This window comes from Schistosoma mansoni (assembly GCF_000237925.1).
Source record: "Schistosoma mansoni, WGS project CABG00000000 data, supercontig 0080, strain Puerto Rico, whole genome shotgun sequence".
NCBI lineage: Eukaryota > Metazoa > Platyhelminthes > Trematoda > Strigeidida > Schistosomatidae > Schistosoma > Schistosoma mansoni.
Genome location: NW_017386030.1, coordinates 1,215,872 through 1,242,644, shown reverse-complemented (window position 1 = coordinate 1,242,644; position 26,773 = coordinate 1,215,872). Strand labels below are relative to the sequence as shown.

The 26,773-nt window shown below is 35.4% G+C and overlaps 1 protein-coding gene and 1 non-coding gene across 2 annotated transcripts in view; one reads left to right on the top strand and one right to left on the bottom strand.

Annotated features, from left to right (window-relative positions):
* Nucleotides 1-14,203: 14,203 nt before the first annotated feature.
* Smp_133460 (rhoptry protein, putative) overlaps nt 14,204-26,773 on the top strand; it is a gene marked incomplete at both ends in the record, with an annotated part of 18,101 nt that continues 5,531 nt past the window's right edge. Inside the window, one exon of the mRNA XM_018790517.1 lies at nt 14,204-14,335. Within this exon, the coding sequence (XP_018646246.1) occupies nt 14,204-14,335 (132 nt within the window). The remainder of the gene's footprint in view (nt 14,336-26,773) is intronic.
* On the bottom strand, nt 25,762-25,832 carry Smp_tRNA_00917_Pseudo_TTG.1.1. Its single transcript has one exon. It is a non-coding gene (tRNA).

Genomic DNA, 26,773 nt, shown 5'->3' with positions numbered 1-26,773 from the left:
TGCATAAATTCTCTGCTAGGCCTCAGACAATACTGACCATGTAGTCCACTTCGAAGGTTGAATTTTCAACTTATGACATTGTGGTATTTGTATGAACCAAAGACTCCTTTGTATTGATGACTGCTTGATTTCGAATCCCAAATACAATACATTCGTTCTTGTTCATCTAATACTTCTTGATTAAATTGCGTTGTTTCTGGGATTACTAGTTTATACTATAATCCAAATACTCTTAATCATCACAGACACTTTTCACAATTGTTTGCTGTACGACATTTATCCACATTTACCTCTGGCCACCAACATCTGACCCCTGTTAGGGACTTCGTTTGCTCAACACCTAAATGTTCACTGTGAAGATCTTCAAGGACAGATTTCACAATGAAAGAGGAATAACAACACGGTCATTTAAACACAAAATACCATCAGGAGTGGTGGATAATTCATCCCGCTTTAAAAATAGACAGGAAATCAACGTTTCAGATTAGCATCCCGACCTTTCCGTATAGCACTGAGTATACATCCAAATTATCTACAAGTTTCTCTAATGAGATCTGGACGTCTCACTGGTAAAAGTTGCTCTAACAAGCAGTTGGAAGTATTGACAGGTCTATCTTGTAATGATTGTCGAGAAATGTAGTCAACGTGTTGAATCTGTTTGTCGCTTGTAGTTGGCGTCTAGTCGCGATCGACTATGAACACCACGACATGAAGATTACGTGCCAGGTATTTGGTTGGATCAATCCGCAGGCCAAAACACAGAACGCAGTTTACAGTTGTAATAAGATATATTTGTTGGCGATTTCATGGTATCGAAAGAACACCGAGATCGTGCCAAAGTTTACAAGCGGAACTACTGAGGTGAGCGAGTTCGTGCAAGGTCAGGGACAACGGGAGAATGTGTGCTTTTGGTACACTTAAACACAGATATGTCCCGGTCAGCTTTTCGTCAGGTAGACCCAAAACAGTCAAAAAAAATTAATAAGCGTACGTATTGCCAATAATTCCGTTTTTTCGGTGCCATTTTACTGATCATACAAAGGTGTCTCATTAAGCAGTTGTTTATCTGGATTGTTAGCGTTTTTTCAGCGAGTTAGTTTGCTACTGGATGAAGTCGCTAACCCCATGCCCGAACCTCCTCCTTTACTCGGGTTTGGGACTGGCAGTAACTCTAAAAGAGCCGCAGGCAAAAAAATTCAAACCGTTTAAACTCTGCCGTTCAAGTTGAAGGAGGAATTATGACGCCTCATGATGAAATCTGAGATTCTTCTGAAGTCACGAGGCCAATGCCCCTTCCTACGACCAGAGTAATAATTTTTATAAGTACATTATACAATGTGGGAGACCGGAAAGACCAGTCAAATAGCAATGGAAATGAGTAGATACAAATTGGTAGTACTTGGAATCGGCGAAACCCATTGTACACAAGATGAAAAGCAATGGCTAGATACGGAAGAGATGCTGCTGTACTGTGGTCACGAAGAGGAAAATGCTCCACACATTCAGGGAGTTGCTGTAATACTGTCCAAAAGAAGCACGAAATGCACTTGTAGGATTGGAATCTCATGGATGCAGAATCACAAAAGCATCATTCAAAACAAAGAAGGAGGGGGTCACAACGAAACGCCAGTGTAAAACCACCGCCCATCCCACGATAGGACAACGGGGAAAAGATTAAGACTTTTCAAACGCCAATCATAAAGGATTTCAGAAATACCCTTCACTAATTTCGTCCCCGCACGCTGAACACGCGCAAGTGAGTTAGTATCCTTCATCAGACATGGACTAGCTGCATGGATACAGTACTCAATGTGTGGTCTTACGTAGGTGGGATATAAAATCCAAAACATCTCATCAAAGCATTTGAATGCTCGGCGAAGTGACCATAGCGTAAAATAACCTTTGGCAGCAGCTGCGTTGCAGTTGGCAGTTGTTTTCAAGTCGTGGTTTACTATTACTCATAAGTCTTTATGTTCCTGAACGCGTGGAAGAGATGTACCATCAATGGTACAGTGGTAAGTATTACCTTGTCCGATATGCAGGATCACACTTCCTGGAATTAACTTCTAAGCCCTAATCACGAGCCCATCTAACCAATTCCTCTAAGTCAGCTTGGAGATGAAAATAATCAGCCTAACTTTTTATTGTTCTTCAGATTTTAAGATCGTCCGCGAACAATAATGTCGACGGCTTAAACAATAGCGGCAGTTCATTAAGTTAGTGAGGGAAAAGTAGAGGGCCTAATATGGTGCCTTGGGGTACACCACTTTTGACCGGCTTCCATTCGGATAGCGTCCCATTTACCCTAACTCTCTGTCTGCGGTCACATAAGCAGCATCCTATCCATCCCTGTATAACACCTGTTATTCCAAAGCTCGAGAGCTTCTGTACAAGACCTAGGAGTGAAACCTTGTCAAACGCTTTGCTAAAATTTATATATATCGCATCGACAGGTAGGTCGTTATCTAGGACTGTTGTCCAATCCTATCTCGCAATGAGTAAGTTAGTTAGGCATGAACGCTTGTTACGAAACCCATGTTGCTCGGGAGTTAACAGATTTTACAAATCTATGTGACTTGGTAACTTAACTCGAATTATATTTTCAAGTAAATTAACGACTATGCTGGTCAGGCTAACAGATCGGTAGCTAGATACGATCGGCCTCTGACCACCCTTTAACATAGCACTGTTCAGAGGGTCTTTCCAAACTCTAGTAGTTGAGCGAGTGAAAGGGACATGTTGAAGAGAGTCGCTAGAGGTTTCAAAATAATGTCCACAAACGATGACAGCCAACGTTAATGTAGCCAATTAGTGCCCGGTATCTTACAAGGTTTTAGATTAGTTGTCAAAGGAAGAACAGTTTCCTCAGTCGCATGTACAGATCTTATGGGTTGTGTCTCTTTATTTGTAACAATACAAGTAGAGTAGACTTCACCAAAGTAATTTGAAAGTCTCCGCTTTTGCTAGATCAGATTCAGCTGGCAAATCGGAATTTTCGTGTAACAGTAACGCGGGAATGACATAACTACGTTTTGTTCGCCGTTTAACGCACGAAAACAATCTCTTCGGATAAGTACGGCTATCATATGCTAACTGTCGTTCGTAAGTGGTACGGGATTTAGCTATGGTCTTTTTACACATACTCCGGATTTTTTTATATTCGTACTTAAATGATGCATGCCTTGTTGACAAGAATAAGTCCCAGAAGTGTTTCCTACGCTTCAACAACTTCCAGGTTTCCTTATTAAACCATGTAGGGCAATGTGATAGCTTATGTGTTAACCATGGGATGAACGGTTGTGTTACGGAACCAAACGTAGCCTTAAACCTATTCCATGCATATTCGATTGATCCAGCAGTATCAATCGACCAGCCAATCGAGATAGCAAAGTCTGATTGCCGGAATACTAGCTCTCCAGATATTAGGACGGCGTGGAGCAGATTCAAATTCAATACCATGTGTCCGGAACTTAAAGGAAAGTACAACGTGGTCACTATTCACTAGTGGGGATAGTGTTGAATGTCGACGACATCTTCACCATGGTGTGTGAGGACAAGGTCTAGCAATGACGGATCATGTTCCATATCATTATGTGTCGGTTTTACGATACATTGTACAAGTGCACACCGAATAATTTTTGGTAGGAGGTCGCTATCGAAACCACCACCTGAAGCTGTGAGCTCTATCCAGTTGATACGTAATGCGTTGAAGTCTCCAAAGATGTGATAACATTCTGCCTTACTCCAAGGACAGATGTATCTTATTATAAAGTCGTCATCAAGACAGCACGGACTACGATATATTCCTCCTATAGTCACTAACCCGTTTCTAGACCTAATTGTACAACATGCTAACTCACATGTACCATTAAAGTGAGCCTCCGATATGATCGATTGTATGCGAAAGTTATCCCCAACATATAACATTAAGCCTCCTTCCTTGTGACTTATAACTCTATCACTTCTGATGCAGATGTAGCCTGCAATGATGATGGAACAGTCTATATCTACAGTGAGCCAAGTTTCTGTGACAATAATTACATCGGGACTTAATTCATCCACCATCAAAACTGAGCTCGGGCATTTTATTTCTAAGTCAGAACATCTATCAGAGAACTGAACATTGAGCCTCACATAGTTCCATTAAAATTCTTCCATATTTTTGTTTTTTTACGATCATGAGGGTCTAAAAGGATTAGAAAAAGTTAGACAAACATATTCTGAGCACAAAAAGTGAGAATATTGAAAATTTATTTCTTAATATCCACACAGACTGTCCACAACTATGAAGCTAAACCAAATGAAAAGAGTTAAGCCGAAAACTAGACATCGAAAATTTTCAATGTCCACCCTTTGGTATCTAGATATTAAGTAATACTTGTTGTTTCTAAAGTCTCAGTAGAAACCGTGTGATTTCAAATAAACATCTAACGGGCTATGTGTTTCCGCTCGTTTGGTCGGTTTTGTAAATTCTACTATATGTAAATATGAATTCGACATAGGTAAGACAACAATAATATAAAGTTTCACAATTGCTATTACGTGCTGGAGATAATTATCAGTGCCGACCATTAGAGGCCTTCTTTAGTTAATCCGGGGTCTTATAAATATTATGCTAACGTTCTGAATATTTCAGACAAACTCGAAAGTAATGTGCATTAGTTTGAATAACTCATTTACTCTGTTAATACTGCAAGTAGTTTGTTTGGAGAATGGTGGACCTCAACAGCATAATCCTAAAGACCTTTTATTGAGCATGTATTCATGCACATCTGAATGCATTTAAATGTCTCGGTCACTTTTTCATATACGTTAAGCAAATATAAATTTTATCAGGTACTTTTACACTAGTCAGTTTGAAAATTACTCTTGTTCACCCGGTCTGTGTCAAGTAAAGCCAACAACAATTTTAATATAAAGTATGGCTATCGAACAATGATACATGACAATGCAACAGATTGCTCTTAGCTTAATCTTACTCATTAGATGATAATTTTCCTTGGCCGGGTCGGTAAGGGCTGATCATGTCATGTTAAATCTCACTCGCGACTGAAGTATTTGTATTCTATGTTTAGGTTTATCCTAAGCCGTTTTGTTACAAAGAGAATATATAATCAAATATGATTTACTTTTCAAACAGTATTTCGCTAAATGTTTCAAATCTCCCATACAGTTAAGTCTTTTCCAGATGACATAACTGCAAAACAATATTTTAATAAGAGTGTAGTTTCAAATTGACTTTCGTTGTTCTTCTCATGAGACATATAAAGTTGTCTTTTTTACTTAAGATAGTAAAATATTTTTTACATAGCATTGCTCGAAAATGTTTACATTTAAATTCTACTGTAATTTAGAAGAAGTACTGGCATTGAGACAGTCTAGCATTCAGCCAAAGTCTTTAGTTGGATTTATCTTATCTTGTGGTATTCTTATCTTCCAACTAATTGAAACTTTTATAAATGACTAATGTGAATGACCAACAAGGTAGCCAAATGATGTTGTTAGTCTCAAAGCTTAATAAGCTTCGTCATAAATGATTTTTATTGGTGATTAAACTGAATATTGGTTCGAAAATTGTACTTTGTCGTCTTAAAAGAGGACCACTGTGCTCTTTTGTATTTTTATTCATCGGTGGGGTAATATAACATCTTGAACGGGGATATGACACATATTTGTTCACGTTTTGGTTCACTAGTATAAGTGGGTCTGAAACATCAACCCCGACTACACTGAAGGCATGTTTCAACAGGTCTACCGTGCAATCTCGTAACTTTTTAGGTACTTCATCGAGTTTACCCGTTATGTTAACCTATTACAAGGTCAAAAACAAAAAAAAGTAGCAATGGTTTTTATATCTGATTCCATCCGATCTACATACCTGCCAAATTAGCAGACAGTATGAATCTTATATATTTTGTGGTGTATCTTAATGATAACAGCATAATACAAGTGTTTAAAATGGAGAAAATCTGATGCAATGAACATGTTTCTTTTTAATAGCTCACAATTATATCCTTTTCATTATGTACCTTCAGCTATGACATACATACCTTTACTTTGAGATAACAGAACTCCTTTTAATGTCTAAATTTTTAGAATACGATTTTATTACAACCACTCTCTTAAGTTACCATTACTGTAGTTATCCTGAATCAACAGTTGGTATCCAAATTGGTGAATCTAGGTTTTTTGAAATGCCTTTAGTGTGAAAGATTTTTTTCGACTTGTATGGCAGATATTGATTAACGGCAAAGGTACAGTTTAAAAAAGCACCGTTCTTTAGTCAGGTGTCAACTGTTCCAGTGATAGAAAGCTTATGGTCAGTTTTATCGGCCAATTTATTCATAAAAAGCTTCAAGCATCTTTGAAAGCAATTCGGACTTTGTGTTGAGATTACGATTTCTGGGCAAACTTCTGGCAATGCTAATGTGACCTTGAGACAATTCGCCGACTTACTAGGGTCAAATAGGTTTGTAAATTAGCATAAAGAGTAATAATTAAGCTTTAGGGTTAGAATTTGGGGTAAAGAACCAAGGAAGGGATTTTTGTGACGAACCGATATCGGTTATAATTTCAAAATGCTACTTAGTAATAAGGTAGAATGAATTTCGTGCCAAACTCCAAGACTTTCTTTCCTTAATTCTTCTGGTTCACCAATAAGTTATATTCTTGCCTACTCTTTATCAAACCATGTAAATTTAATAGCCAAACTATTAACAGTTAAATGGTGGAAATTGTTGCAACTCTTACCCAGTGATTTCTCAAATAAATTTATCGCTGCAGTCTGAATATATTTGATGAACACCAATGATCAAGTTGGCTACTTAAGCTAAACCTAGTAGCCTAAAATGTGATAATTCCGAGTAGAAAATGAAGGACAGTGATAATTAATGATATGTTTCTGATTAAAACATTTTATTTCGATTCCGTTCTTATTTAGACGGTTTTTTTAAGTTATATTATAATTAGTTTTAAGCTATCTTTTGTGAAAATTCAAGAAAACGTTTTACAAACCATAGAGATTTTTTAATTTAGTCACCACTTATATTAATTATTAATATAAGAATTATGGGGACTGTAAAATTTTATTGAGATCACTAGTCTATCTTTCTGGACAACTGTACGAAACCTGGAAGTTCCGAATGGTTGTTTCATCCCGGCATGAAAATCCTCAGCTTATAAATATAAAATTAGTAAATTAATATGAGCTTCATTTGTCACTAGGAATCTTCTCTATAATTAAATATTATGACAAACGATTCCAAAAGTACAGGACATCTATACATACGTACTTTGAATGAATGGCTAGTATACGTTAGTTTTTTGGTGTATTGAATACAAGAGAATGTGTACTAAATAATGTCCGTTTAACAAATCTTAATCCGTCCTTTGCTTTTGAACACTTATTGGTAAGAAGTGAAAACTCTAATTTACTGTACAACACTTATTCTGAGATACTCTAAGCATCAGACAGAACATTTTGTTAAGCATTTGCTGCCATAAATAAACTATCAATGTATGCCACAGACAACCTTGGTTAAGTCGTCTTCTAATCTTGAATGACCATATAGCACAAGAAATCTATTAAAATACATACTTCGTTTTGTATGCCTTTGAACTCAGTATGAAACTTCATCTCATAAACTGTTATGAAACGTTAATAGTGAATAATGATCTATTTTTGAAAGATGAGTGTTTGATTAAAATAATAAATAATTTAATGGTGATCGTTGTCTCACTGTCTATTTAAATACATTAATTAGAACAGTGAAAAAGCTTGAACTTGGAGACAATTTCCATTCATACTCAATACTGTTATCCAATTTAAATGTTAGTAGGTTGAAACACAGTGGAAATTCTTTAAATCAAACTATTAACATTAATTCTAGGATTATCCAAGTTCAGATAGTCAATATCCAAAAGTCATTTTCAAAAGTCAATTATCATCCATCTACTAATTTAAATTTAGTTACTAACTATTCTTGTATAGCCAAGATTTAAAGTTACAACATATTGCTTTAGTCACTCAACACTTGTTCAGCTAGATATTGTTTTCGTATTTCATTTTAATTATGAAAATTAGACAGCCAAGTAGAGTATCATTTTATTTATTTACACAATGTACTTTCTACATTCAGATAGTGAAAAAAACTCGAATTTATAGTTCTAATCAAGCGGTTTTTTAAAACAGAGATACTATTTGAGTTTGTACTTACTCTCTTCCTTTGACCTTCAGGATTCCACATGAGAGCTTGTCTTGCGACACAGTTGGGTAATTTCCTTAAAGAGTGTCCTATCCACTTCCAACGCTTCTTTCTGATTTCTTCTTCGACTGGAATCTGGTTTGTTCTCTCCCACAATAGGTTGTTGCTGATAATGTCTGCTATCTAGTTAGTTCTAAACTATGTTCTCTTCTGGTTTCTATATGTTCTACCTATGTCAGGCTTTAGATATCTGAAACTTTTGTCTCCGTCTCCGTTGATTATAAAGGCTTCCAAAGTACATGCTGTCACATATTACTTATAAACAATCTTGTAAGTAGTTATATTTATTGCTATTTAGATTATCTATAATCTCTTATAGAAGAAAATGCTAATGAGAGTAGAATGTTTGATATTGAATGGAAAAATTGAATTTGACCTGAATACATGACAGAAAGAACAATACTCAGTTATTACGATACATGTAAATTTGTTATCAACTATACTATATGTATATTAGGGATATTTCTAATGACACTTTAAACCAAAAAAGTACAATCGTTTATTTTATACGAAAAAGTTATTTATTCCAATGTTACATCCAAAGATTCAACTTCATTCACAACTGATTGTCATGGATACAAAATGAATAATAATTTTCAAATTAAAGAGTCAAGTACATTTGATAATTCAATGAATTTTGATATTGTAATTAGATTTTTACGGATTGTTATACTTATAAGATGGTGGTTAGAGGTGGTCAACAGGAAACCCTGAATCCGGGTTTCGTGCTACTTGGCACTCGTCAACAAGGTGTACCTGTAATCTTGAGGCAACTGGTGCTCCCTGATGAATTCGATCCCGTGTCACTCAGCTTCACAGTCAGAGGCGTTACCACTGAGCTATTCGGGCCACGACCGACATCCTGATCAATAGCATTCGATCAACACTACGAAGGACTTGACACGCATGACATTGATCATCACCCAGTGATCAATCAATTGTGATTGTTATACTTATATTCAGGAATACAACTTATTTCATTGGCTTAGATCAAAAGTTTGGACTATTTATCTTCTTTTAAAATTAAGCCGTCTTAATAGTTAACTATGTTTACTCAAGGAGTATTGTGAAAGACCGACAAACTATTACTATGCTCAATACAACAAAATGGAAGTACTACATTAATGGATATATTTCCCTTATTGTATATTATCCCTTTGTGTATGATAGATGAAAAAAATAATTGTATCAGCTGAAATGATAGAAAATTTCTGTGGTTGAAGATTTGTGGCAGAGACTGATTAATAAGAGAAAGTTGTCATGTATATTTTAGAGTCGTTATAATTTGAGTTTGTACTAAATATGCCGTGATATTGTACTTTTGGTAGTCAGGACTCTTTACTACAGTAAAATATATAATAATGAATAAAGTCACAATTTTCATAGTTGAAAGTGTGGGTCAATTGAAGCTAGAACACCATGACAAACGTGGAAGCATTGGATGGCCGTTTCGTCCTCTTCTGGGACTCCTCAGCAGTACGCATCCCACAATAGGACGAAACGGCCGTCAAGCAGTGCTTCTAGGTTTTCCATAGTGGTCTAGCTTCAATTGACTCACACTTTCAATTATTTAATCCATGTCAAATACAATCTTGATTTTATTCCATTAAGTTAAACAAATTGATTAGTTTTCATTACCAATTAAGTACAACCACTGAAATAATAATAATAACTTCAATGGTAAGACTTACCTTATAGGAACTAAAAAAAAATAATATGAAAAGCAAAAACAACGGAAATAATAAATAGGGACAAAAAACAATAATTTTTTTTTGGGGGGGGGATGGGGTGGGGAAGTATTTCTTATATTCTTCCTTTTTTTATTGTGAGTGTGTGTGTGTTTTCTTTCAAATACATATATATACACAAAGACAAATACTCTTGATGGTACTCATGTACTATATTCATTCATCTTTACATTTATTTACTATGAAAGGTCATAAATATAAAAAATGTATATGTAAAAAACAAAGTACATAAAATGTAATTAGAATAAGTAACGCCTTAGATTATTATTATTATTATACAATAGTATTACAAGTAGCTTTACTACTACTACTACTACTATTACTACTATTACTTCCTTCATTATTATTATTGTTATTATCCTAATGAAGAAAACGATCATAATACTTAGAACAGTATGTCATTGGAAACTCTATTTATATTATTACTATTATTATCCTTGTTGTTATGCTTGGTGTAATGGTTATCAATAACAATGATAGGCATAGTATTATTATTATCATCATTTATACTATTAATGTGTATTGAAATAATTCACTAATAACATTTGAAAAAAGAAAAAAAGAAGAAAAACGATGAAAAAAAATAAAAAAAATAAAAACTTTTTTTTAAAAAACATGAAAAAAATTTTTTTGGTAAACAAAAAAGAGAAAAAAATAGAAAAAAACAAACAAATAGAAAGAGACAATAAAATTTATTATTTTGTTAAAAATTAAAAAAAAACTTGGTTAAAATAAAAGAATTTTTGAGAAATAACTTCCTTTGTATATTGCTATTTAATGTTTTGTGTATATAGATATATATAAATGAATAGATTGATTGATAGATAAATAGAAGATTAGATAAATTCACTTGCTATTGTTTTGTTTGAATCTACCTATTGTTATTTAAAACTGAAGTTGATCAGTCTCTTATTGGTATATATGCATGTTGTACGTATTCCCTTGATATTGTCTTAATTCACAAGTATTATAAGCAAAAATGGATAGTGGCTAGCAGTGGAATTCAGTTTGACGTGCATGTCGTCTTATTTGGAAATCATCAGCTGGATGTACCTGAATCTCATAGTTGATGTTCACTCTGGGACTCGGACCCAGTACCTTTCGCTTCAAATTCCATCACGTTATCCGCTCAACTACTGAGTTCTGATAGCCACTTGCTTGTGTCATATGCACATATTCTAACAACAGACTAATCAATTGCAGTCCTAAATAACAATAGGAAGATACAGGTAAACAACACCATGTAAATTTAAACTTCACCCCATTGTACAAGCAAGTGGCTATCAGGACTTAGTAGCTGAGTGGATAACGTGATAGCGTTTGAAGCGAAAGCTACTGGATTCGAGTCCTAGAGTAAATATCAACTCTGAGATGCAGATTAATCTAGCTAACGAATTCCAAGTAGGACGAAACGCGTGTCCTGGATTCCACTATCCATTTTTGCTTATAAAAGGCTAGATAAATAAATCTAAAATATGCATTAAATTCTATTCAATGAATCATAGTGATAAGTTCAAATTGAAAGTCATTTTTTTATTATAGAATAGTATTAACTGAAGATTTCTTGAAAAATTAAAAAAGTGATAAGTAACAGTTTTAAATGAGTTATTGTTTATAAATTCTCAATGGTATGTAAACACACAAAATTCTTCATTAGATTTTATATTATGGAGATAATTATATATAACATTACTTATTCACTAAGTTGAGTGCTCTGGCGTGAGACTGGTAGGTCCTGGGCTCGAATCTCGTGAGTAGAGGATCGTGGTTGCGCACTACTGACGAGCCTCATAATAGGACGAAACGGCCTTTCAGTGCTTCCAAATTTTCCATGGTGATCTAGCTTCAATTGACTCATGATTTCAACTATGAAAATTCTAATAGATAAATTTTTAACCTTCAGTGAGTTCGTAACATAACGTTACCACTATCGGTAATATATGTATCAATGCGATGGTTGAACCTGATTGTTTCAAGGTAATTTATAATTACATAGCGGAATAATAATAAATATATTTTTGTTATATCTCAATGACTAGAATAATTATATTTCTGACGTTTTGTAACTTGGTGCAAGTTACTTCTTCAGGGTAGATAAATAACCAAAATTCGTTACTTACAAACAAGTTATTTAATATCAGTTATCTATTTGCTCTGAAAACAACTGGAAAGAACTGAAAAGGATTTCCCAGGACAGAGGTTGGATGGAGGAAACTTATATGCGGCCTATGCTCCTCCACGAGGGGTAACAGGCGTGCCCAAACCGAAGCAGGTGATTTTCTTAAAAAGCCACACCTAAACGTCTAATCCACAAGGCAGTGGAGAATGGTGAGGCGATGCATTCCCATGCAAGCCAATGACCAATGGTTGATTCGTACGCGATTTGTTCTCTCAGGATACTGGAGCCCATGAGCACTATTAGTTTGGAATCAGGGTTTCTCAACTCCTCTAGGTGAACTTTCCGTGTCCACCAACCCAGTTAAATCGCCGGACATTCGTTTTTCGTCCTCTAGATTTCGTAAACAACACAGGTGCCGCGAGAAGACAGTGAGTGAAACTTCCCTGGAAGAGGTTTTATACGCGTGTCCATGTGAGAGCACTTCGAAAGAGAGAGGGCGGACCCTCTTCACTCTCGACCGTACCAAGGCATTTGCAGGCTATCTTTCATGTAAAAGATTTCTATTATAAAGTTGATTATTGAGAAGTAGATGTTTTATTCTATTCGCTTTGAACTATTAAATAATCAAAAACTCGGTAATAATTTCAATCTATCATATATACATAAAGTTAATCATTCATCATGAATGTTATTTACTATATAATACTAAACAAAACCAAATCCAAATTACATTAAAAGAATATAAGGTTTATTCAACAGTATAGATAAATTGAAAATCCATTGATACTAATAATTATTCAACCATTATAAGATTCTAGAATATTCATTAGTGTTCATTGTTAAAGAACTTTATAGTAGAATATAAAATAATCTTTCAATACTTCATTACTTACTTACTTGCGCCTGTTACCCCTTGTGGAGGAGCATAGGCCGCTCACCAGCATTCTCCATCCAACTCTGTCCTGGGAAATCTTTTCCAGTTCTTTCCAGTTGTTATTCATCCTTTTCATATCCGCTTCAATCTCCCGGCGTAATGTGTTCATTGGCCTTCCTCTATTTCGCTTCATAGTTCTTAATAATATCCCCCTCCTATGCCTGAACTATCAATTTATGATGAATGAAATGTACTAAAACACAAAAATTGTCTATTTTATTATTACCTTACACTGTTAATTTTTTTAAGGTAAAAAAAGACAAACAATCAACTTTAAACAAAGATGGATAGTGTCTATTAATGGAATCCAGGACACGCATTTTGTCCTATTTGAGACTCGTCAGCTAGATGTACCAGCATCTCAGAGTTGATGTTCACGAGTTCCAAATAGGTAGAAACTCAAGTTCTGGATTCAACTACTATCCACTATCCATTTTTGCTTATAATGCTTGTGAAGTAAGGCTATCTCGAGGCAATACGCGCAGAACGCACATATTCCATTAAGAGACTGATCAATTACAGTCTTAAATAACAATGGGAAGATTCAAACAAATAATACCAATTGAATTTAAACTTCAACCCGTTACATAAGCAAGTGGCTATCAGGACTCAGTAGCTGAATGAATAACGTGATGGTGTTTAAAGCGAACGTCACTGAGTTCAAGTCCCAAAATGAAAATCAACTTCGAGATTCATGTACATCTATCTAACAAATGTCAAGTAGAATGAAACGAGCATCTTAGTTTCCACTACTAGTCACTATCCATCATTACTAATAAAGGTTGTGACTTCGAGTAATATCAAGACAGTCTGCATAGTATGTATATATGCCAATAAGTAAGAGACTAATCAATTACAGTCCTAAAAATAACAATACCAATTAAATATAATCAACTTTAAATCGATGATTTTTATTTATTTTTTTAAAAAAAAATCAATACTAATCTATAAAATCAATAATTGATTATTGTCATTAATACTTATCATTATTTATAATAATAAAAGAAATAAAACAAAAAAGAAACTTTATATAAAGAAAAATAAATAAATAAACAAATTTTTGGATTTTTTTTGTTTATTTTATTCAGCTTTTAGAAAAATTAAAAAAAAATTAAAAAAAAAAACTATAAAAAAAATGATGTTTGAATATACAAGTGATTATTTAGCTGAAAAATTACGTGAAAATTGGTTAATACGTAATCATTCTAATGAATTCATTGTTAATATGGAAGAATATGATGATTCATTAACAAATTTAAATTGGTTACAAGTTAGTTTCATCTTTTTATATCTTTATATTACATAACTGATTCTCTTTTATTTTTTGGTATCTAAGATATTATTTATATCCAGAGGGGAGGGGTTGATTTTATGGATATTATAGTAATGTTAATAGTTAAGATCATAAATTTGATAAAAGAATAAAATGATTGTCTTAATAATTCTAGATTTTCTATGATGATCTAGATTCAATTGATTCATGATCATAACTATGAATATGATTTATAGTTGATTACTATTATGTAGTGTTTATATTTACTGTTTTAGATTTAGATATGTGTAGTAAGGACAAAAGGTCTACGGTCTATGTTATTCTTTTTCTAGTATGCTTCTATGAGTGTCCAGTTTTTTTCTTGAATGAGTCAATTGAAGGTGGGGACACCACTGCTTTGGGCTGTAGGTTACAAGTATTAATAATTCAGTGTGAAAACTTTGTATGCTACGGGTATTTTGTTCGTTCTTGGATTTTCTAATCGCCTAATATATCCTTTGAGATATCCTGATAAAAGTGCCTGTTGCGTTGGAATTACAATAATTTGGATATATTTGACATGGACCAATAATATTTACCGGTGTAAATCTAGTTCCACTTTCCGATCTATACTGAGAGCTGAAGTCAACAACTTCATGAACAAATTGATGAACTAGTTAACATTTTGTTCGTTTTCGCGCCATTAGTTAGCTGGTGAATATTTTTGATATAGAAGGAAAGAATTTGCGTTCAAATTCAACCGCACTGTTGAGTAAATATTTATTTTAATAGTTGAGATTATGAATCAATTGAAGCTAGATCACCATGGAAAACTTGGAAACACAGCTGAGGAGTCCCACAATAGGACGAAACAACCGTCCAGTGCTTCCAGGTTTTCCTTGATGGTCCACCTTCAATAGATTCATGATCTCAACTATTAAAATTACTATAATATCTACAAAACCCCTTCTGATATTAAATATTTAATATTTGACAAATACTTTAGTAATATTCTATTAGTGTTTATGGTTAGTAAATAAATGACAATAAATAATTGATCCAACATTCTTCAAATTTATAAAAATACTTATTCTAACAGATTTTAAACATCTTGACTAAATTTGAATGATCAGAAGGGGGTTTTGTGGATTGCTTGAAGTCAGACATTAACACCGTTGGATGTCGGCTCAGTGGTCTAGTGGTTAAGCGCTCGCGGGCGAGACTGGTAGGTCCTGGGTTCGAATCTCGCGAGTGCGGGGTCGTGGATGCGCACTGCTGAGGAGTCCCACAATAGGACGAGATGGCCGTCAAGCAGTGCTTCCAGGTTTTCCATGATGGTCTAGTTTCAATTGACTCATGATTTCAACTATGAAAATATTTAGATAGTTTAATGCTTTATATATTGCTCAAGAGGGTTTCAAATATTGTGGCAGCAACTGTAGAATAATCTTGGGTATTTATCCATTTCAAGATAATAATAATAATAAACATTGTATCTCTATGAATCATTAAAGTAGGAAATATAACGTTATCACAAATATATTGAGTCAATTCTTTATAACCATAATACACTTAGTATCATTGATTAACTTTTGTTAAACGTCAAACTAATTGGGTTATATGTCTAGGTTATCTTCAAGCTCTATAATATTTTCACCATTTTCATGTTACTCTTAATGTCTTAACATCATCTGGATATGGTTGTCATAGTAGACAGTGGGTGAAAGAACATAGTCGCTGACGGTTAGACTAAGTCCTGTTGACAACTGTAAATTTCACTGGTTCAGGGTAGAAGATATGTTGTGTCTCAGGAAATTGATCACAGTAACACAGTTGCATTCTTCTACGAAACCTTGATCTTGGTATTATCTTATACTTTTCAATACATTCTTTCATTGTGAACTGCTTTATGATATTTAATTTTTCAAGAGTAAAAGTACGATTGTTTCAGAACATTCGATTTTCATCTTGTTAATTTCACTTCATTGTACTAACTCGGATTGATACACTACTATGCTTGTTTATTATTTGTTTATCTGTATTTTCGCAATAACTAAGTTGATCATAGTTCTTAAAATCATAAATTAATTTACAATTGGTTTATCACTGGGTAGTGACTGATGTCATGTATTTCAGGTCATTATTTAGTGTAAAACGAATACTGTCGATCAAATTTTAACGTAACCATTAGTCTAAGTGACTCAACAACGTATGCAGTGTGTTGGGATGAGGTGTTAGTTGGAGGTGACTGACATAATAGGTCAGTGATAACGCCTGTGGTTGTGAAGCCGGATGACACATGATCGAATCTGTCAATTCCCTCAAGATTACAGATAACTCTCGCTGACGAGCGCAAATTAGTTTGAAATCTAGGTCCAGGATATCCTGTCGACTACCTCCAACCATTATCTAACATAAACTAATTTATTATGTTTTTTCACCAAGTATTCAATATTAGAAGGGATACTACCCCTAACTCAGGGTCTGGAAAGTCGGAGAAATGAAAATTTCGCAAATGCGATAAAAATGACCTTGGTGGTCTTGTATTAGTATTCCGATACCAGACAATTGGTTTTAAGCGTTCTTTATGCCTTGACGCTTCAGGCTGGGCTATTTTGCTTACTACCCTACATATGTGTTGTATGCAGTATAAGCTATATTGCCATGTAGAGCTGAAGGTCTTATGTGAGACTGGAGGTTCGGCGTTACTTCGGAAAGTTTTGCTGACTGTTCATGTGAAAAGTTGGTTTGCTGGTTAACCGATTTCATTCATACTGATGGTTCCTTTTCAGTGTTTTCAAGAGCTACTGTCAATGGAGCATTGTAAGGCATGTCGCCATTGCTAACAGTAATGAGTTTGACTGTCGTGTAAGCGGAATGGGTCAACTTTGGCCCGTTGATGCTGTGTATACTTGATTTACGCGATCACTGAACGGAATAATTATACATGTGATGTGAATGTGTATATGAATGGTGCGAATGGTCCACCAGGGTGCTTGGTACCTGTGTGGTCACGCCACAGGATTGAGCAGTACTGTTCAGATTGTAACGTTGAAGCCATATAGTGTCTGGTCTTCTTGTAGGGCGGGATTGAGCTGTACTGCTCGGGTTAAGCCTGAGCAGTTTCTGGTTCTCTTGTTAAACGGGATTGAGTTGTACTGTTTCGGTTGTCACGTGAAAGTCTGGATGGTGTCTGGTTCTCCTAAAAACCAATGCAAAATTACCTTGGCACACAAGGGTATATTACATAACTATAAAATAAATCTAATATTAGAATTAAACTAATGAACTGTTGATAAATATTGATTTTATGGATTCCCAAAGTGAAGAACACTAAGATGCAGGTAAATCCAACTGACGAGCCCGAAATAGGATCAAACACACACGGAGAACACCAACCCAATCACACTTGATGGCGAAACCCTGGAAGAGGTGGAAACATTCAAGTACCTAGGGAGCATCGTTGATAAACAAGGAGGATCGGATGCAGATGTAAAGGCGAGGATTGGCAAAGCAAGGGCAGTATTTTTACAATTGAAGAATATATGGAACTCAAAACAACTCTCAACCAATTTCAAGGTCAGAATCTCTAATACGAACGTCAAGACAGTCCTACTGTATGGAGCTGAAACGTGGAGAACTACTACGACCATCATCAGGAAGGTACAAGTATTTATAAATAGTTGTCTACGCAAAATACTCAACATCCATTGGCCGGATACTGTCAGCAACAACGTTCTATGGGAGAGGACAAACCAGCTTCCAGATGAAGAGGAAATTAGGAAAAGACGTTGGAAGTGGATCGGACATACATTAAGGAAATCACCAATGTGCATCACGACTCAATCCCTAACTTAGAATCTGGAAGAGAAGCGGAAAAGAGGAAGGCCAAAGAACACACTACGCCGGAAAATAGAAGCAGATATGAAAAGGATGAATAGCAACTGGAAAGGACTGGAAAGGAAGGCTCAGGACAGAGTTGGATGGAGAATGCTGGTGAGCGGCCTATGCTCCTCCACGAGGAGTAACAGGCATAAGTAAGTAAGTAACATGTCCAGGATTCCACTTCTACTCACCATTCATCTCCGCTTTTGAACTAATGAGCATTTTTAAAATGTAATAACTTTAAATGCTGTATTGTTAAATAACTAATCAAATCGTTTTCATTTAAAATGTTGAACTCCAAGCTGATTGGGTTATAAAGTCAAAAGTTAGTGTTAGCTTGGCTTGAATATAGTTTATGCCTTTCAGTATGATCTTGACTAAAGTAACAAGATAGAAGCATAGACAATTTGACCGTTTGTAAACTGTTTACACATCATAAGCAAAGATGAATGGTGGCTAGCAGTGGAATCTAGAACGCTCGTTTCGTCCTATTTGGAACTCGTCAGCTGCCTTTACCTACATTTCAGAGTTGATGTTCACTCTAGGACTCCAACCTAGTACCTTTCCCTTCAAAAGCCATCGCGTTACCCACGAAACGCGCGTTCTGGATTCCACTACTAGCCACTATCCATCTTTGCTTATAATGCTTGTGAATTAAGGCTATATCGAGGCAATACATACAGTATGCACATATTCTAATAAGAGACAGATTAGTTACAGTCTTAAACATCAATGGGAAGATTCAAATAAATAATACCAAGTGGTTGTTTACACATCATTTATTTCTCAAACATGTAATAGTTTAAGTTTAATCAATCTACTAGTCAATGTGTCTCGTTGCATCTAAATAGGCAGTTAATACTGTTAACAAAAACGATAACGTGAAATGTAAAATACTCACGGAGGTAATTCCTTTCTCCATATTGTTTAAAGTTCATCAGTTGATTTTGCTGATTAAATACTGAATAATGACCTGTCTGATGTTTATCTAGTTCTTATTGATAATCGAGTTCTACTCATCAGGTTACAGTATGATTACTAAAATAAGTGACATAGTATTAGCAGAGTGCCCTGCTTGATCTATGCTTCATACTAGCTGACATTCGCCAGCAATCTAGATATATCAGTTGCTCGTTGTAGCACTAGAAAACGTATTGTGTTCACTTAAGTTATCGTTGGGTTACTTAGGCAATTTATGACCTCTTGCATCTACATTAATTGATGACTAAATAATAATCAACCTAACATTAAACGTAGTATATAAAATGCCGAGTCACTTTAGCCAACATTGAAATCTGCTGGGGCCACTGGGTAAGTAATAGTGAGGTTAGGCGCAGGGTATTAAGGAATGATGGTAAATCAGATGATGAGGTTATGAATCTTCATCGACTGAGATGGTTGGGCCACGTGTTACGTATGCCTGAACACCGATTACCACGACGCGCAATGCTGACTAGTATTGTGGATGGTTGGAAGAAAGTTAGGGGTGGCCAAACCAAAACGTAGCATTAGTGCTTGAAGTCACTAACTTCTAGTCTGAACCATGTTGGCAGATACAGACTACTTGGTTGAGGTCCGCGTGACTATCGTAACCAATGGTTGGAGACTCTGTGTGACATGGCTCAGAATCGATCACAATGGCGCAAAGTGTACACTCTTTATCTTCCCTTAAACCTTGAGATTAAAACTGCTTCATATTTGTCTTTCTTCATGCACTATATCCTTATATGCAACTTTTCTTTTATATATTACCACCACTAAATTTACTACTTCTATGCATTCGGTGTTCATCTTGTTGTGCTAACGAGATGTGACAACTTGGACTCGGTGATCCCAGTAGATGCGAGCAATATTTCTAAGGCATCTATGGTCAAATACTAGTAACTTACGAGTATCTTCTACTCTTAATGGCCCCGTTTTGCAGCCGTAAAATAGAACAGAGTGAAATGCTGTGCAGTATACTCGTCCCTTAATTGATAGATGGATATCTCATCTTCGCCATATGTGACGTAAGTTAGCAAAAGCTAAAAGAGCTTTCTGAATCCGTGCTGAGATTTCGTCAGACACCAACCCATTAGGGCTGATCAGATTCCCAAGATAAGTGAAGTTGTTCACGCGTTCGACTACTTCACTCCCTATTCTTAGTTCAGGTGTTGACGCAGGCCAGTCCTGGAGAAACACATCCCAAACATTCTGGCATTGTTACTCAGTGCTAACAGAAGATTCTGCATTTTATCTGCGTCTTCACTAAACAGGACTATATCATCTGCGTATTCTAAGTCCATAAGTGAACCTCCTGGTAAAAGATCAATTCCTGAAAATTCAGTCGACGAGAATATTTTTTCCAACAGTAGGTCTATAATGTAGTTAAACAAAAATGTGGATAGTGGACAACCTTGTCAGACACCACTTGAGGTTATAAAATCATATGAAAGTTCTCCATAAGCTCTCAATCTTACAATAGATCAAATGAACTTCAAATAATTCAGTAATAATGCAGGAGAAGACGACTAGTGTAGCGGCAGCCTCAGCAGCAGTAGGTTTCAGTATAAACAAAGGGAAAAGTAAGACTCTTCGATACAATACAACATGCACAAATCGAATTACGCTTGACGGAGAAGCTTTGAAGGATGTGAAAACCTTTAGATATCTGGGTAGCACCATTGATGAACACGGTGGATCTGATGCAGATGTGAGGGCGAGGATTCCACAAACAAGAGCAGCATATTTATAACTTGGGAACATCTGGAACTCAAAACAATTGTCAACCAACAACAAGATCAGAATTTTCAATACAAATGTCAAGACAGTTCTACTGTATGTGGCGGAGTCGTGGAGAACTACGAAAACCATCATCCAAAAGATACAGGTGTTTATTAACAGTTGTCTACGCAAGATACTTCGGATCCGTTGGTCAGACACCATCAGCAACAAATTACTATGGAAGACAACAAACCAGATTCCAGTAGAGGAAGAAATCAGGAAGAAGCGTTGGAAGTGGATAGAACACGCATTGAAGAAGTCACCCAACTGCGTCACTAACAAGCCCTCATATGGAATCCTGAAGGCCAAAGGAGAAGAGGAACATAAAAAAACCCATAATGCCGAGAAATGGAGACAGATATGAGAAGAATGAACAAACGTTGGAAAGAATTAGAAAGAAAGGTGGAGGACAGAATGGGTTGGAGAATGCTGGTCGACGGCCTATGCTCCATTGAGAGTAACAGGCATAAGTAAGTAAGTAAGTAAGTAAGTAAGTAAGTAAGTAAGTAAGTAAGTAAGTAAGTAATGCTTCTAACTATGCATCAATCCTACCAAGATTGTGTATATACTATTCTTACAAATATCAAACCTTAGATCAACAATGTTGATCAATTTTGATCATAAATATAAAAAAACAACTAACAATTATTTAAATAACCTCAGTTCAATATTCACTATCAATAAAAAAGTAACTCATCTACATAGAAAGAAAGAAAGAAAGATGAAAAAAATGCGGGAAAAATAAAAAAAAGGAAACAAAAAATTTATTCAATATAGAAACAATAAAATCTAAAAAAATATTTTTTTGTTATTATTATTATAAAAAAGAAAAAAAAGGTTCAGGTCAACATATTGTTGTCAATTAAATTACACCAACAAACAAACAATAAAGTAACTGACTGAAAACTTTTAACAATAAAAAAATTTTTTTGTACGGTTTTATTTAATTATTGTCTTTTTTCTCAAAATTAAACATTATAAATTAATCTTAAATAAAGAATTATTGAAAATTAAGAAGTAATTACTTACACCTGTTACCCTGAATGGAGCATAAGCCGCCGACTAACATTCTTCAACGTACTCTGTTCTAGACCTTCCTATCTAAGTGTTGTTCATTCTTTGCATATCTGTTTTCATTTCTTGGTATAATGTGTAGTTTGGTCTTCCTCTTCTCATTTGACCTTGAGGACTCTATATGAGGGCTTGCCTTATAACGCAGTTGGGTGATTTCCTCATTGTGTGTTCTATCCAATATAGGATAATTTATCAATGCATATTCATGATCTTATCATCAAGGATCAAAATCATATCATTTATTCAATTAGTATTGTTTGTTTGAATCTTCTCATTAATGTTTAGGATTGCAACTGGTCAGTCTCTAATTGGCATATATGCATACTGTGTGTATAGCCTCAATATAGCCTAAATTCATAAGCAATATAAGCAAAGATGGATAGTGGCTAGCAGCGGAATCCACAGTATGCACATATGCTAATTAGAGACTGACCAGTTGCAGTCTTAAACATCAATGGGAAGATTCAAACAAACAATACTAATTGAATTTAAACTTCACCCCATTTCACAAGCAAGTGGCTATCAGGACTCAGTGGCCGAGTCGATAACGCGATGGTATTTGAAGTGAGGGTACTGGATTCGAGTCCCAGAGTGAACATCAACTCTGAGATGCAGGTACATTCAGCTGACGAGTCCCGCGTAGGACGAAACGCGCGTCCTGGATTTCACTGCTAGCCACTATCAATCTTTGCTTTCATATCATTTATGTTTAGTTAAAAGTTATTAGATGAATTATGAATATATATATTGTTTGTTTAATCAAATAATTATTAGAGTGAATGAATGATTACTTAAAAATAATCTCACTGTTAAGTTGAAATATCAGAAGGGATGCGCACTGCTGAGGAGTCCCATAATAGAACAGAACGGCCGTCCAGTGCTTCCAGATTTTCCATGGTTATCTAGCTTCAAGTGACTCATGAATTCAACCATAAAATTAAAAATATGTTCAGAGATTCAAACTTCTTGAATGAAATCCATACAGAAACTTTATTCATTAGTAGAAAGATTATACTAATTAAAATTACTTGATTACCCCTAAAACAGTAGTTATGACGAAAAGTTATGAAAAATAAGAAAAATCTTTTGTCAACAACTTACGTTACTTGCTCTACAGACAAGATATCCATGTGCCTGTTATAATGTGATTATAGTAGGTAATACTTCATTTTGTAATCACATTCGATTGATTACTAGGTGGTGATCAATGTCATTCGTGTCAATTCCTTCTTAGTGCTGATCAAATGCTATCGATCAAGTTGCAATGTGGCCACTAGTTTAGGTGGCTCGACACTGCATAGCATTCGATCAGCACTAAGAAGGACTTGACACGTATGACATTGATCACCACCTAGTGATCAATCGATTGTGATTACATCCCAGTCCTAGAGGAGGTCGGTCGCGGCTCGAATAGCTCAGTGGTAACGCCTCTGACTCTGAAGCTGGGTGATACGGGATCAAATCCGTTAGGGAGAACCAGTTCCCTTAAGAGTACTGGTACACCTTGCTGACGAGTGTCAAGTAGCACGAAACCTGGGTCCAGGGTTTCCTGCTGACTACCTCCAACCACCATCTAACTTCATTTTGTATTAATTATCCCAATATTCATGAAACATAACTTATGGAGGTAGAAGAAATTCAAAGATTAGAAGAATTTTGTCATAGGTATAGATGATAAGAATTGTTCGATTGAATAAAGTTGTTTTCAGTCACAGGATTATTACCAAACATAGAATATTGACTAAAAAGATTGTGCGTCTTCACAGACCGAAATGTTTGAGATAAATGTTAAGTTTTGTTAACCATTGTTCACCTTGATATTCAGTATTATTTAAGGGTATAATCAAATTTGGACAATACTAGAGACACTCGAATTCATGAAAGCATTCATCATTGGACCAAGTTATATTGGTAGATGCAGACTGCTTAATTGAAGTGCACATGTCAAAGACATTGAGTAATAAGAGGCAAAGTAAATTTAAATAGGGTATATTAATTTACTCGTTATTTAATACTAGAACCTCAGTTTCAAAATCGTTTTATAATTTCTATTCTGTGAATTCATCCTCTCCTCTGCAGTTCTACACTTGATATCTCATCTTTTGAGTATTATCGATATTATTACATCTATCCGTTTCATATTTATCTTGGTAATTTTACCTCACTTTTTTGATGTAGTGTAACAACCTTAAGTGATCCATTTTAGTATCCATGTCTTGATTTGTTTCCAACTGACTATCTACCCTCTATGAAATATGATTGATCATTGTCATGGCTTTTGTCAACTTACGTCACTTATGGCGAAGAAGATATATCCATCTATCAATTAAGGGACGAGTATACTGCACAGCATTTCACTCTGTTCTATTTTACGGCTGCGAAACGTGGCCATTAAGAGTAGAAGATACTCGTAAGTTACTAGTATTTGACCACAGATGTCTTAGGAATATCGCTCGCATCTGCTGAGATCACCGGATAAGTAATAGTGATGTTAGACTCAGGGTGTAGTGCCGTGCTTTGTTAATCATTCACCTCGATAACCGTTATAATACACATCTTGACGGTGCATAAAATCAGAAGGTAAAGAGAAGCGACAGCTACAGTTTTATTGACAAATGACACAGGCCATAAAGTTATAAGCACATGAGTAAATATCAGCGAGCAAAACAAAATGACAAGCATTGGAAATGGCGGGTAAGCCAACTCACTTTTATAAAGCGTTCATCAATTGTTTATAGTCAGACAAGAATAAGTTACAGATATGCGATGAATAGGATAAGAAGTGTACACACACCTACGGTCATATAAAAAATAGTCGGGGTTAATAAGTGAATAATTAACAAGGTCAAAACGGGACTCATAATGGATAGATAAATTGGCTTGTCCTGAAGCTATTATACGGTATATGGGCTTAACATATAAATCACCACCACTAGGATATTAGGGAATGATGGTAAATCAGTTGATGAGGTCATGAATCTTCATCGACTGAGATGGTTGGGTCGCGTGTTATGTATGCGTGAACATCGATTACCACAATGCGCGATCCTGACTAGTATTGGCGATGGTTGGTAGAGAGTTAGGGACGGCCAAACCAAAACATCAGTGTTTGAAGTCACTAACTTCTAGTCTGAACCATGTTGGTAGGTGCAGACTACTTGGTTGATGTGCGTATGACTATCGTAACCAATGGTTGGAGACTCTGTGTGACGTGGCTCAGAATCGATCACAATGGCGTAGGTGTATGCACTCTTTATCTTCCCTTAAACCTTGAGATTGAAATTGCTTCATATTTGTCTTTCTTCCGGTACTATATCCTTATATACAATCTTTCTTTTATATATTGCCACCACTAAACTACTTACTTCTATGAATTTGGTGTTCATCTTGTTGTGCTAACGAGATATGGCAACTTGGATCGATGCATATATGTGCCTGGTCCTACGTTGTAGCCGACTGACTGATATATATGGCTTTGTATCTGAAAGCACCGGACAAAATGCATTTGTCTATTCTAGGTTCAACTATTCAAGACATTCAAATGTAAACTTTGGCAACATTTATCTTTATTATTGATATTATTCTTCTATTAATTTCAATATATGCAAATAAAATATAAGTTTGTAAGGCAAAGATGGATAGTGGCTAGCAGTGAAATCCAGGACGCGCGTTTCGTCCTACGCGGGACTCGTCAGCTGTTTGTACCTGCATCTCAGAGTTGATGTTCACTCTGGGACTCGAACCCAGTACCTTCGCTTCAAACGCCATCGCGTTATCCACTTGGCCACTGAGTCCTGATAGCCAATTGCTTGTGCGATGGGGTGAAGTTTAAATTCACTTAGTATTGTTTGTTTGAATCTTCCCATCAATTTGTTAGGACTGCAACTGATCAGTCTCTAATTGGCATATGTGCATACTGTGCGTATTGCCTCGATATAGCCTTAATTCACAAAACTCTGAGATGCAGGTTCATCCAGCTGACGAGTCCCAAATAGGACGAAACGCGCGTCCTGGATTCCACTGCTAGCCACTATCCATCTCTGCCTTCCATAAATTAATAAGTATGTCATCCATTATAGAATAATCACTATCCGACTTGGTCGGTGCAAATTGACTATCGATAAGATGCGATTAAGAGTAAGATAATTGATTTATTGAATATGATAACCTCTCAGTTTTACATATGCTTTTAATTCAACAGGATTGTTATATCCAAACAATTTCTAATATGTTCACCCAGGTTTTATATTTGTTTGCGATGAAATTCGTTTCTAAGTTAGTGTTTACATGCAATTAATGATCATCGAAAGATGGAACTCTATGAATAGCAATATTTTTCCAGAAAACTTTATCTAAACAACAGGGAGACAGGTAGTTTAGAAGAGGAATATTGACCAAATAATAAGATTTTAAAAGCAACTTTGTCTGAGGTCAGTCAATAATTACTTGTGAATAGAAATTTTATGAATTCCACCCAACAATTAAGTAAATAGGGGTAACAAAAAATTTCGTTTCACCTTACAATACATCAATCTTATTCCTTTCAAAATACTTCACATTTATGATAATATGTTCTACATTGTGGCCTGATCTTAGTTCGATAACCAATTAAACTAGGGAGCACCGGAGGGTAAGGATATTCTCAGCAATGCTCAGTCATGATCCTATAAGGCGACTGAAACGAAAACTTTCAATCCCGTGATAAAAACTATAGAAATTCAAAAATCTTGAAGA